The following is a 14,861-nucleotide window of genomic DNA, read 5'->3' on the forward strand; positions in this document are numbered from 1 at the left end:
ATTCCGAGTTATATGGGGGAAAAATTTCCTGTAAGCCTGGCGTTAGGCACAGGGTGGCATGACCCAAGTCAGCAGCTGGTCGTGCTAGTGGCGATCTAGGAAGGGAGTGACACCTTCTGACTCTGGGATCATCCGGGTGTACCAGAGGGTCAGCGTGGTTAGGCTGTCTTCGGGAGACGACGCCTTTGGTTTTCCAGTGACCCACACTGCTAATGTTACACGACGAAACTCCACTGTGCGTGCGATCAGATGCCCAAGGCACGCGGCCAGGTCTCCCCGTATCCTCGCTACCCCGGGTTTATCTTCCCTATTGAGCTGCCCGGAAAGCGACGTTTCTATATGAGCAACAGCTGATCTCGAGAGGAACACTTCCTCAACGCTACTGGCCTAGAATCCACCCCGACGGACTTTCGCCACTCTCTGCCAGCCCGCAGCCCCAAGGCCGGCAGGGTCAAGCAACTCCGGGATGCCAGGGAAAGGCCACAGTTGGGTGCTGCCACGCTAGGCCTTCTGGGCAGGCACCAGCCAATGGCCGTAAGGCATACATGAGCCCCAGCCAATCAACACCCATCTTGTTCCCGGGTCCCGCCCGCTCCGGCCCTTCTCCCAGCCCTCCTCCCGGTGCCCGTAGTCGCGGCTGTAGCTGCGGCCGCCTCCAGAGCCGACCGGGGTCTGGGGACCGGCACCTCCTGGCGCCGTTCAGTTTCTCCTACTGCCTTCACTGAGGATGAGTTCCTGTGTTGCTGTGCGTCCACCCCGCGGAGACCACCGGCGCAGTTTCATCTAGCGACTGGTGAGGGAGGGCTCCGCGCGGCCCGACGCTGTTCAGCGGGCTGAGGTGACGGCGTCCCGCCAGTCACCCGGCCGTGGGAGAGCTCTCGCCTTTCAGAGGGTGCGGGTGACCGCGGACGCTGGTGGCGCGAGTCGACCACGGGGAGGGGACTCCGCGCCCCAGAGGCCGCTGAGGTTCTTGTGAGCTAGCGCGGGCCGACTCAGTGGCCCTCTGCCGTCGCCTCTCCACCGCCCCCCTCAGCTAATGAATGGCCTGTTCAGGCCACTTGCTACGTTGCATTTCTGCCTGACACGCCCTCCAACATTGTTGCATTCCCAGTGTCACTTCTCTTTAAACCCGGGATTGGAAACCATTCCTGGTGGCGCCCTTGGCCCCTTTACCCCCTTCGTGGAGTTCCAAAGTTTGAGTCCACTCTGGGGACTGTCGGAGAGCAGGTCGTGAAGTTAGGTGGGAATTGACAACTATGTTAAAAAAGGAACAGTGGCTTGTTTGAGAAGTGCGGAAGACAGTGCTCTTATTAGCTTTCAGGTTCCAGAAGCGTTGTTGTTCTGATACAAAATAGAGAACGCCCGTCACAGGCCATCCTTGTCGCTTGTTTTCCAACATAGTTCTAGAACTTAAGTTATGTTATCCCGACGCTATGTTTTTCAGGAAGCCGAGGTTGAGTAGCACCTTCTTTCGTATGCTTCGAAGTGGGGCATTTGAAATTGAAAATTCATCAGAAGTAATGAAAGGATGTTACTTTTATGAGTGGGTAGTGTTTCTCTGCTTATATTGTGCAAGCATTGGCTTTTTTTTTTTTTATCATTTCCCTTTTTTACTATTTTGGATTCCTTGATTTTTGTTTTAGAATCTGGAGTAAGGTAGGTGAGGACAGAAAGAATGTTTTCTAAAAATAAAAAAAAAAAATCACAAAACAGACATTCGAAAAACTTTAGTCACCCTATAGTTCAAAAAAAGATGAAAAATGGCTGTGTTCTATTAAAAAATTGACAAATATTAGAGACTTTCAGTATGCTAAGTTCTGTGTAAGGCACTTACTACATTTTTAACTTAAAATGCTTCTGGACTATAAATTCAGCACTCTACATGTGAATGTATCTTTAAACTAAAGAGACTCAGTTTACTTGATTAACTATTATAAATGATACAAAACTAATTTGCCATCATCAAGAGGGGAATAATTCTTTGCCACATTTAGAGATGTGCTTGCCCCCTAATATTTGGGTGATTTCTGTATTGCAAAACTAGATAATGCACTGATGAAGTATTGAACTGAAGTTTCTAGATCTTGTACCCAGAGAATATTTGAGAAAACTGTAGAATAAAATAAAATATTAAAAATCTAAATTACTAATTTGCTAAATTGTGTCTGTATTTTAAAAGCTAATTTTAGGGTCAACAGAAAATGTTTTAAATTCTTTGATTATGAGTCAGTAATCTGCAGCTTATAACATTTATTTGTATGTATACAAATTTATTGGGAGAATATTTTGGTTTTAAAGAGCACTTTAAACCAGTAAGCCTGCTTATTGAACGTATTTTGTGAGAAATAAGTATAGCATTTCTCCCCTCCTTTCCCTTAAGATAAGCTTAAAATCTTTATGTACATATGGATTTGTCATTAAACAGATATGCATTTGAATTCCAACTCCCTTGTTAGTATGATTTTAGTTACTTATTCAACATCTCTGATACATAATTTCTACACTTAGCAGACAGTTTATTATTATCATTTCACAAATGAAGAAATTGAGGGTTAGGGAGCTTAACATACTTGCCCAGGGTTTCGCATGTAGCAACCCAATACATACATAACCCAAAATTGGGATAGTTTTTTCGTACTGCACTATACTACTTTTTATTGAAGAATTCTCTTTCACTGCATTTTGATAGAGCAGCTTGATAGGGTGAAATAGGCAGTATGTAGAGTGTTCATTTTCTTTCGGTGTGATTTTTGGATAGGCTACTTATTTCCTCCTTGTAAAATGAAGGTAGTCATATTTATAGGGGCAATGATGAGGCTGAAATGAGGATCATTTAATATAAATAAAGCTGTGAATGTGTTCATATGAAAGCTCGAAGTATTATGTTTGTAAGCCATGAGGAAGTGTTAACCTTATAAAGATTTGGGTGAAAAGCATTCCAATCAAAAAGAACTTTCATATAGTTACGGCATTTTGTCATCTTGCTTACCAGATGCGTGATTTGTCACATTTAATTTTTAAAACCAAGTTAGAAGTTAAATAGTTGTTTTCTCCTTACAAATGAACTGAAGTTTCAAGAAATTAAGTTATGTGCCCATGGTTTCTTATCTAGTTAGTGTTGAACCTAGTTGCTAGCTTAGGTATTCTGAATTTGATATGCTGTATGATCCCCAGATCTAACTGAAATTTCTTGAGGTCCTGAGGCTATTTTTAACACATGAGATATGAGTATTGGTTCATTTCAATAGCATGATCTGACTAATGTTTTAGGAAGTTAACTGAGCTGTTAAACAAGGATAAGAAACTTTGTGAGCCATTGTTCAGGGCTCACTTTCAACTGGCTAAAACCTTTGTGGTAGACCAGTATTCAAGGTTCAACAATTGCCTCCTAACTCAATTTTCCCTCAACACTTGATCATGTGATAATAAATTTTCACCTTTAATGTTATTTGTTCTTTGCTTAGGTTTGTTTTATTTTTCTGATTTCCAAAGTATTTGCCTGTAACTCCTCCTCTTAGTTGGCCTATCATCCAAGCCAGAAACCTGGGTGTTATCACCACACCTTGTCAACTCAAGATTCTATTTATATCTTTGAATTGCCTGCTTTCTTTATCCCCATGGAAAAACACATGAAGCTGTTCAAAATCTGACCCATCCTTTTATATATTAGGACTCAGTCTTTTCTGACTTTTGAATTATTTGGAATTTTTAGAATGGACTAAGATGGTTCTAGTCTTTTATGTGTACCATTCTGCTTTGAGAAATAATCCCTCCTAAAGTTTATCAGGCAAACACATACTCATCTTTTAAGACTTATTTATATACCTATAGGAAATCTTTCCTGTATTCCTCTTCTCCACTCTTCATTCATATGTCACTTATTTTATTTGACCACAGGTTTATAATATATGTTTTTTACTTGTTTAAATAGAAAGAGCCTCCTCTATCAAACTATGACCCATTGATGGTAGGAATTGTGTAATAGATAATGAATTTTGTTCACTCAATAGTAAAATAGCTGTATACTCATCTAAATATTATCCCTGAAACGTTTTTTTATATAAAATATTTATGCCTTGTTTATTTTTGTATTTCTAATGTTACCTGTGGATACACTGGAGAAAGTAGTGGATTGTAACAGAAATAGCATGGATTTGTCATTAAACAGATATGCATTGAATTCCAACTCCCTAATTATTGATAGTATGATTTGGGTTACTTATTCAACATCTCTATACATAATTTCTAGCATGTATTAGGTATTTAATAAGTATTTTTCTCTTCCTTACTCTTCAAAAAGCATTTTTTAATAACACATAGATAAGATTTACAACAGGTATTAGGAATATGGGCCTGGAATTCTGGAGAAATGTGTGAGCAGGAGAAATTCAGGGATTAGAAGCATGCTGGGTAGAATTAAAAAGAGAACTAAGGATTAAACATTGAGAGAAGCTGAGGTTTTGAAGGTCAGGGTAGAGGACAGTATCCTAGGAAGAAGTGGGTGGGAGAGATTCCATGCTTATTTGTTTGGCTCACTTCCTCCCCTTTTAGGATCCCTTTCTAGACTCCTGAAGAGAATTACCAATGAGATTCTGCAACCTGTACACTCAGAAAAATAAGAAATTATACCCCATTTGATTCAAATGTATGAGATGTCAAGATCATTGTACTGTCATGTGTAACTAATAAAAATAAATAAATAAAATTTAAAAAAGACTTAAAAGCAGAGAAAGCAAATAAGATGAAAACTGAAACTATCTAAAAGTATTTGACTATTTGGAGGCTATTAGTAACTTTTTATGAAGTATGATTTCATTGGGGAATTTTGCAGGTAGCAGTGATATTGAAACTCAAACATGAATTTTTACCTTTTTGTTACTGAAGTATTTATAATAGTGAAAGTCACCATTTGTTGAAGACATGTTTAGTGCCAGGCATTATGATAGGCAGTTTACTTATTTTTCAGATGAAGAATAAAGAATTGGGAGAGATTATGTAATTTTTAGTGTTACATAACTAGTAACAGCCCACTTTCTTATATTTAAATTCAAATATGTAAGACTCTAGGACACCCTAACCTCTGATTATTTTTGTTTTTATATTCATAGTATTGTCTATATACTTCTCTCTACATAAGGATATATAGATATGACAGCGTGGTATGATTATTTTAATATTCCTTTTTTCCCTTTTTAAATGTTGAAAGTATATAAAGTAACAAATGAGAGAACTCTCTTCTGTTCTATCCTAATTCTTTCCTTTGGGGTTTGAGGGATTCACCAATCAATATATCCTTTCAGGTATTATGTGTACACTGAAAGTATAAAGATGGTGGGGTTTTAGAGCCTCAAAAGAGTGAAATTAACTACATATGACTTTTGCCATATGTCATTCTTTTCTGTTTTAACATTCTAAACTACTTGAGGCTTTGGTTCCTTTTTCTTTGTGTCATTTTTGGTCCAATCAACATTTAAGGGGGGATAATTTTTATAAGGACTATATTGAGTTTAAAAACATAGAAAAAGACCTGGAATTAGAGTTCAGTACTTTCATTTCCAGATGAGGAATCAGAATAGTTAAGAACAGAACACTAGTTAAATCTCAGACTTCTGACTCTTCATGTGATTTGAAGTGAGAGTGGAAAACATAGATTTGGAATGTTTCATATTTGTATCTGATGCATAGAAATTTCCCCTTTACATATATAAATTCATGTGTGTATCTCTGAGTAGTCTTATATCTCTTTTTTCCTGCTCCCAAAGACTATATATTAAGGATTTTCTCCTAGTTGTCTTTGAACTTTTTTATGTAGTTTTTAAACTATTGAATTTATTCATTTTTGTTTTATGACTTTGGACTTCATATCATACTTAGGCCTTTGTACTTTGCAGTTATAAAAAAACAGTCTCATGTTTTCATGCTTTTATGATTTCATTTTTTTTCTCTTTATGGCATCTAGAATTTATATTGGCATAAGGTAAAAAGTGTCTTAAATATTTTTTCCCCAGATAGCTATCTCATTGTCCTAATACTCTTATTTATCTTCTGTAGTGTAGGACCTTTCAGGAAGAGAAAATAATGTTATCAATGTGCATAATGCCTGCCACTTAGTAAAAACTGAATAACTGATAGTATTGGTTGTTGTTGTGATGTGGTGATGATGATAATGATGCAGCTTTTGGAGGTAAAGGTTTTGGAGGAGATTACCATAAAGATGGTAGATTTAAATGTGTTTATAGATTCTGGGGGAACATAACTTGTAAGAACATAAAAATATTGGAGAGAAAGAATTAAGGTTCTTGAAGGCAAGGTCAACTCCAGGTACAGACATAGAGGCTAACCTTAACTATGAGAGTGGAAAAAAAGGAGGTAAGTATACAGATATGAAAAGTCTTTTTTAAAAATACAAATTAAGGGAATTTAAATGTGGAGGTAGTTGTAAAGTACTTCAAGAGAATGATCAAGAGATTTTGTATTTTTACCTTTCCTTTTTCCTTCTCTTACAGGTCACCCTCGCAATTATGGATATTTAAAAGGATCAGGCAGTGTGGAGGGGGAGTTCCCCTCCTCACTCCCCCTTGGTGCTTGACTCTAGGAATAATTTATAAACTGTGGAATTTTTTTTAAATGAAGAACTTGTATTTGATATGAACTTTATAGTTATTTATAACTTTTTCTGATTTAAGTGCCAAAAAGATTATACAAAGATACATATAGTTTTATACTGTTGCCACGAGAATTTAAACTATAATCCTAAAGGGGTCATTTATTTTCTTTCTTCTTGGAAATCATCTTCGTGTCCTGGCTTTTTCATTTTTAATAATTAGTCTTCAGTGACTATTCTGAACAAGTAAGCAGTGTAAAAACAATTAGGATGAATTCTCCCATTCCTGACTGCACGTCAAAATGTCAGTCTCTGAAGCATGCTTTGGATGTCCTTTCTGTTGTAACAAAGGGGAGTGAAAAGCAGATTAAGGCTTTTCTCTCCAGTCATTGTTACAATGCTACAACTATCAAAGATGCCTTTGGCAGGAATGCTCTCCACCTTGTTTCTTCCTGTGGAAAGAAAGGAGTATTAGATTGGCTTATTGAGAAAGGAGTGGATCCACTGGTAAAAGACAAAGAGTCTGGCTGGACAGCATTGCACAGAAGCATTTTTTATGGACATATTGATTGTGTTTGGTCTCTCTTGAAGGTAAGTGTCATTTGTTTATTTAAAACCATTATTAGTCAAGGTATATGTTTTTTCATACATCCCACTTTCTAAGAAATATTTTTCATTTGTTTTTACCACTTGTTTATCTCTGATACAGTTCCTCTCTGAAATTAAAATCCTATATATCTTTTTAAAAAATTTACACTTCTTACAGATATTAAAATTTTATGGATTATTTTACATAAAATTTTAAACATCAAAATTTATGAGATATAAGGAATTATTGGCCAATTTGTGTATATCAAGTATTGTTTTGAAGTAACTCCCACTTTGTGATTTAGTCAGTACTCTTGTTGTTAAAAGAAAAACTATAGAAAAAAACAAATTTAATAGTGTTTATTTGAGCAAAAAAATGAATCATGAATCAGACAGCACTTAGAACTAGAGAAATCTAGAGTGCTATGATGCAGTAGCATTGCCAGTGAGTTTTATAGGCTAATGCAGAAGATAGGGAAACTACATTTAATTGGTCATAATGGAAAGACTCTGATTAGAAGTTAGTTGGTAGTTTCTGATTGGTAATGTATCTAGTTTCATTTTACTGTTTTTATTGACTTTGACTTGCTTACATCGGAACTTATATTAGAGCTACCCCAGTCCAATGGCATCCCAAGTAAATTATTTTTAATGATATCTTCTGCTATCTAAAAAAATATGGTTTACTCTTAAGTAATTAAGTTATTAACTACTTTCAAAGGGCATTGGTTGTGAACATCACTTAGGGACTGTGTTTTTGAGTAATATGTTCATTTCTTGTTTAACTGAGATAAAATGTTTATATTTCTTAAAAATATGGATAGTTAAAATCATTTTAATTTTATGAAATTTCCCAGTTTTTTAGATGAAGTCTAGGTTTGTTGTGTAAATTGCCAAATAATGAAGTATTTTGAGGCACACCCCAATGTTATTTCCCTGGCCAAAACTCACAATTAGAAGTCATGAATTATAAATTTAACAATTTTGTTTTATGTAGACATTTTGTCATGTTTTCACAGGCCCTAGAAAAGAATAGCTCCTGTCCTTAAGCAACTTGTAGTCAGATTAGGAAGCTTTAGTCTCTTCATCTCATTTTGAGTGTTAAAAATTATTTACATGGTAGCTTTTATGTGGTAATATTTTCTGGTCAAAATGTTTTTAATATATATTAATAGTAAAGTATTCCTTCTTTGGAGCTAAATTGGCTAGGCCTACTACTTAACTGAATCTCATTAGCTAATTTCCTGAACCTTGGACTTCAGTTTTATCTATAAAAAAGAGAATAAGTAATAGTAAATAGTAATAATTCCTTCCTTGTTTTTTCCCTAGGGAGCATCAGTAAAGAAAAACTTAATTCTTAAGTTTATTGATAATATAGTAAATTCCTCTTATATCTAAAATCTTTGACTATTGACTTAATTATCTTATTATAATCTCTTTTTACAGGGAAAGCTAGGTTAGTAAGAGTTAAAAAGCATCAATCAGCTTTGCTCTTTTTCTTACCTGTAAAACCTTGACTTTTTTTCTGTTCTTTGCTGGAATATTGGATAGCTTTCCTTGGATTTTCTATTATCCAAGGGTTTGCCATTCATGTGTCAGGATTTGAAGCTTTAGTTTGAAATGGTTGTGGACTGGCCAAAAAATCGTGTCTTAACCTGCTTGCCCTTAGTTTTACTCTCTTATATTGTCATTAAAGCCTTACCAAGCTGTGATAAATATCCAGCTGTGGGTGAATTCCACTGATAAAACATTTTCACAAAAGCTCCTTTAAGCCATTTAGTATTCTCATATTGGAAGCTATCTGCATTTTTTTTTTTTTTCAGCACATCTTTCTTTCTTTTGGCCTTGCAACACTCCTGTAATTGCAAGTGATAGTGCTTCATCGAAGGGGCCTTCATGTCTGTTCCACTTCTGATGCCAACTATATAGCACTTCAGCTGTTGTGAATTGGCAGGAAGAAATTATACACACATAGGCATTTCAAGTGAATTTGCATTTGATAAAACTTCATAGCTACAAAATTTTTAAGTTAAGTGCCAAAATAAATTGTATAAATATAGACCCATACTGTAAGTTCCTGATTGCCAAAGATACAAAGCCTTATCAGAAACTTGTTGCGTATAAAAAATTACGGTAGGGATAGCATATCTTATGCAGAATTTTCTTTGGCTCCCTCATTCTATTATGAGATGCATGCTGGCAAAGACTTAATGCTTACAGTGTTCTGCTTTATTTGTTGTCTGTTGTCATTTACCATTGTTTTCCCCCACCCCCACCCCAAGCCTTGGTGTTTTTCTTACTATTCTGAAAGAACTTGCTATGAATTTTTCCCCATTGGTAAATTGGAGTCATTAGAATTGCAAGGTTTTATGGAAACAAATGCTTTACAATATGAAAATATATGGAGCAAATTATTTTGAGTATCTGATAACATTCTAGACAATAATCTAGGCACTTGGGATATTGCAGTAAATTAGCCAGAGTCCTTTCTTGGAGTTTTCTTAGTAATAGGAGAAATAGACCACAATCAAGGAATTAAATGAACAAATAAGAAAGTATAATAAATGCTGGTATATTAGAGTTCTTTTTTGCATGCAATGGGAGCTAACTCTGGTAACATAAGCAAAAAGATTTAAAAGGATACTAGAAGGACATAGGATACTTCTCAGAATAGAGGTTCAGGTCATGAACCAAAACACCCAATTAACTGTTAAATTATAAATAAATCAAGGCTTCTCAAACTAAAATAGAATAACTATAAACTAATTAGAATAATTAATCTGAAATTTTGTCTTCTCCACCTCCAGGTATAATTAAACAGCAGAACCTGTTCCTAGTTTGTGATATTAAAGCCATGTCATTGGAATATCAGAGACTGCTTACTCTTCTGTTTCTGTAGTAGGAGGGCATCTAGCCAGTTTTCCAAAAGTACTATCAAAGTATTGAAGATTAGCTTTGAAAGAAGCAGAGGAGAATACGTCCTCGTTTTACCATATAGAAATTACATATTCTCAGAATATTTCTTTCGGTTTTGACTTTCTTGGCAGTATATGGGCAGGCATAGCCAGAGAGCTATATTAAACTCATTCAGCTTGGCTTGTAATCAGTTAAAAAGATCAGTGCATTAGATACTCTTGAGGAACTACTTCATGTCATTATTGGCCTTAATTCCACCACAGCTTTAGTGACCAGTTTTGAATAGGTTTCTAGCAGCTTTGGGTGGGTATAATCTTCATCTTGTTTCTGATACTACTGCATACCTCTTATTTTATGTCCCAGAGTTTGGCACACATATATGACTAACAGAAAGTATGAGAGTTATAAGTTTTTGTAGAGCAATTATTGGGTAATGGACAATGGAGCCAGTGGTAAATATTCCCTTCTTTTATCCCTTGATTGGACAACTGATTATTTTGACATATTGTCTAAGACTTTCAAACATCCTGACAGAGATCTCCTTAGTAGCAACTTGATAACACATTCTAGTACTGATCTTTTCTCCTTTCTTGATTTTTTTCTCACTGGTTCATCAGTACTGCTTTCTAGAACTTCTCATTCAGGTCGTGCGAGTCTTTATCGTATGTTCTGCTTTGGGGTAATACAGTTGAAACAAACAGTTTTATGTTATTTCCTGACAATCGCCTATAGTAGTGTTACCAGTGTTTTATAGTAAAATAGTTGTGTTTAAAGTCCATGTGCTGCTTGTAGAGTATTGTCATGAAATGCTCAGGCTTATAACGCTATTATAGACTCAGATGTTACTTAGTAAATGAATTGGCCACCATTTTGGGCATATATCAAAAAATTGATTTTTAAGTGGAAAAGACTACACCTAGGTTCTTCTACCTTTAGAGTTTAAAATAAACATTTTAGAAAGTATCAGCGTTCACTAAGGAGCTAAAAACAAAAGTCTCTAGTCCTTTGTGCAGTTGGGGCTGCTTAGGATGTTGCATCTGTCTTTAGTTTTAATAGGGTTCAGTTGGTATATGTAAAATTCAGGGCAAGTTTATAAAACTGGCAAAAAAAAAAAAAAAAAAAAAAAATAAAACCTTCCAGGGATCTAAGTTATTAACTTCTCACTTGTCAGAGTCATAATTTGCAACACTTTGCCTCAGAATCTACCCTTCTTAACCTTATGAAGGTCAACCTTAAGTTTTCTCACAAGGACTTATCTTTTTTTAACAGTTGTGGGCAATGCACAATTTTAAATTTATTAAGATATTAGACAATCATTTCTGCATGGTTCATTTTAGTTTATGACTATCCAGATAAACTGTGTAAACAGGCAGTGGTGACATGTACCATGTAAAATAGATAAGTCTGAATATTGTTGAAAATCCTATAAAACTGTCAGCAAATAAGTTATTCTTGGCAAGGAGTACATTTTCTATTTAAAACATTGAAATGAAGTGACAATAATCTGAATTTAATTGCTCTCTGTCTTGTTTCCCACCCCAATTAAAAGGTGCTGACTGGGCTTGGGTGTGCTGTTAAGTGATACACAAAGTGTTCTGTTTCACATTGGAAATGTGGAGATAAGAATTATAGATCACTTTATTTCTCCTTAAAAAAACATACACACATTTTGAATATATATAAAATTTGTAATCTATATGTGATTTACAAAAGACTGCAATTAATGCTCTAAAAATTTAAGAGACAAAATATTGTACAAATGGATATAGAAGGATATAGTCTCTTATGTCAGTAATAGTTACAATTGAGTTCCAGGCAAAAAGAAATGGGACATGGATGATCACATTATAAACACTAAATTCAAAGGTAAGTATTGTGCTGCTACAGCCTTGGAATCTTTGCAGTCCTTACCTGTAAAAGAAATGGAATATGACTCTTTTACACTTTTACATGTTTGTGTAAACATGTATACTCATACAGATACAGTCACAGCAGTAGGGCGGGCCTTCTAGGCAATCAGACCTGCCTTACTGTTAGTCTTTTCTATTACAATTACACAATATCTGATATAACTCAATTTACAAAGAGGAAAGTTTGTTTGACTCACATTTTTGGAGATTTTATACCATGACTGATATAGCACAATATATAATGGCAGGGAGAATGTGATGGATCCTGAGGTAGCACGGTGTATAATTGGCAGGGAGCATGTGGTAGAGCAGACTGCTCACCTCATAGTTATCAGAAAGCACAAGAGGAAGAAACCAATATCCTATAATCCCCTTTGAGGTCATGCCCCCAATGACCCAAGGCTTCCCACCAGTCTCCAGTTACAGGATCCAACACCTCCCAGTAATGCCACAGGATGAGGACCATGCCTTTGGGCCTTTAGTGAACATTACAGATCCAAATTTTAGCATTTACCTTATAAAACTGTCATATCTAGTTCATCTTAATTAAAGTGTTACTTATTTTATTTCTTCACATTTTCTGGTGAAGAAAAATTGGTGATTTTTCTCAGTTCTCTTCTGTGTGAGAAATGTGTATGAATATGAGATTATTACTAAATGTTTAATTTTATTTTTTCATTGTATTAATGGGATTGATTATCTTTTTGATTCTTTAGAATAGAAAATTATCAATTATAAGCAAACAGATAAAATGTGTGTTTCTTTTTATAGCATGGTGTTAGTCTGTATATTCAAGATAAAGAAGGCTTGTCAGCTTTGGATCTTCTAATGAAGGATAGACCAACTCATGTAGTATTCAAGAATACTGGTAAGAAAATTATGTAAATATATTCCATTAAGGTACAGCTTAGAACATTTCCTATTATCATAATGGGAAAGATTTATTTGTGTGTGGATATCTGCAAAGAACTATTGCTTAGGTATATGTTAGATTTTATATATTATATTTTTTGTTTTAATTTCAGAACACTTTGTTTTATTGTGAATTTTCAATTTTAATTTATACTTATGCCTATGAGAATAAAAATGCAACCTAAAATGTTAAGGCATTTAGAATTGTAGCTATTATAAAGTAATTAATGTACACCTGGAAAACAATATCAACTTGAGGAGAGGTAAAATTAATGCTCTGTGGGATTTAGAAATAAGAATTAGTGAAAAAGAGAAGAGATTTAAATGGTATATTCTGTAATTTTCATCTAAGCTAAGTAAGGATGCACTCTTCATTGGAAACTACATTTTAGGTAACAGTTATAATTCCATTCTGGGAGTTCATCAGGCTTCTAAAATGAAAGTGAAGATTTATGTCATAAACTTGTGTCATAAACTTAGCTATTAAGCTTTATCCCATTTCACTGGGATCTTACCCTAGTCACAAGTGCAATCTTATCCCTATTAAGAGCAAACTATTCAAAGTTAAAGTTTCAGTAGATATGTCAATATCACATTTGCTTCATTTAGAGCCTTTATATGCAAGATTAATAACATCTTGCACTTAAAATAATATGTTATTTTCATCGAAACTAAGTAGATATGATAGGTGATGGTTTGCTCATTTGCATTTAAACTTCAGCTGCTAAGAAAACAAGAAAAAGGCATTTGATTACTTATACTGAGACAGATTTGTACTGCAATTTGGGTTTTTTGATTTCTGCAGTTTTCTAGAATTATATAATATATTAGAAGATTCATAATTTTAAAATATTCGTTGTTATATTCTTGTCAGAACTCATATTTTAGATAAGTTGATTAGTATATATTGTAAACTGTACTGGTATGTATTTTAAAATAAAAAGTATAAAAACTAATTTTCATTTTAGATCCTACAGATGTCTACACTTGGGGTGATAATACAAATTTTACTCTGGGTCATGGAAGCCAGAATAGCAAATATCATCCAGAGTTGGTGGATCTGTTCTCTAGGAGTGGCATTTACATCAAGCAGGTATTTTGAAATACAATTTGTATACTTTTGGAGATTAAAAATAACTTGTTTTGTATTTGATAGTTTGCCTATGGGTTTGTTGATTTTATTGAAGGTATAATAACAATTTAATGAAGAAATCTATCCATGGAACTTTACTAATTATGTTTTTAATTTTGTTAGCATTAATCTTATTTAAACTATGAAAAATGATTCCCAAGTATGAGATGTTTGTGCAAGGAGTGTTAGAAATTAGAAGCTGCTAATGAGTTTAATTTTAAGAAAGTAGAACTTCTGTTAATTTTCTAGTGTTTGTTCACATTTAACAAAAATTAGAATTTTTCAAGTTACTTTTTAAGTGACTTTGTTGACGTTTAGTGTTATTTTTGATAACAGATAAGTTTCTATGTGAGTAATGGTACAAGTTTAGTTGATATAATTGTAAAGTTTTGTTTTTGGTCTTATGTCCTTCTGCTGGATGATACATTCTACTTTCATAGATTCTGCTACTGTTAGCATACTCTCTTTCTCTATAACATTGTACATGTATTTGTGTGTGTGTATGTATAATTTATACCTTTAGCCTCAGCCTTTTTCTTGGGCTTCATTTTAATTGTACTTTGGGCAGCAATTTAAGGTGTTTAAATTTAATATCTGAAATCTTATTTTGGCCACTCTTAAAACTTTCTCTACTTAATTTGCTTTAATATTTATTTTTTAGCTGTAGATGGACACAATATCTTTTATTTTTTTATATGGTGCTAAGGATTGAACCCAGTGCCTCATGCATGCAAGGCAAGCACTCTACCTATCACTGCACTACAACCCCAGCCCCTCTACTTAATTTTTAATGGTGTAA

General features: G+C 34.6%; 1 protein-coding gene across 3 annotated transcripts in view; it reads left to right on the top strand.

Moving 5' to 3' along the window:
- Nucleotides 1-606: 606 nt before the first annotated feature.
- The window catches only part of Ibtk (inhibitor of Bruton tyrosine kinase), an 81,293-nt gene continuing 67,038 nt past the window's right edge, over nucleotides 607-14,861 (top strand). For 2 of the 3 annotated variants that reach the window (XM_027928274.2, XM_071613241.1), the window contains exons 1-4: nucleotides 608-793; nucleotides 6,507-7,195; nucleotides 12,790-12,886; nucleotides 13,899-14,023. In XM_027928274.2, coding sequence (XP_027784075.2) covers nucleotides 6,875-7,195; nucleotides 12,790-12,886; nucleotides 13,899-14,023 — 543 coding nt within the window. In that variant the 5' untranslated portion in view covers nucleotides 608-793; nucleotides 6,507-6,874. Of the gene's footprint in view, nucleotides 794-6,506; nucleotides 7,196-12,789; nucleotides 12,887-13,898; nucleotides 14,024-14,861 lie in introns of all 3 variants that reach the window. The other variant, XM_071613242.1, reaches the window with a different exon arrangement.

The sequence above is a fragment of the Marmota flaviventris genome, chromosome 6 (assembly GCF_047511675.1).
Source record: "Marmota flaviventris isolate mMarFla1 chromosome 6, mMarFla1.hap1, whole genome shotgun sequence".
Classification (NCBI taxonomy): Eukaryota; Metazoa; Chordata; class Mammalia; order Rodentia; family Sciuridae; genus Marmota; species Marmota flaviventris.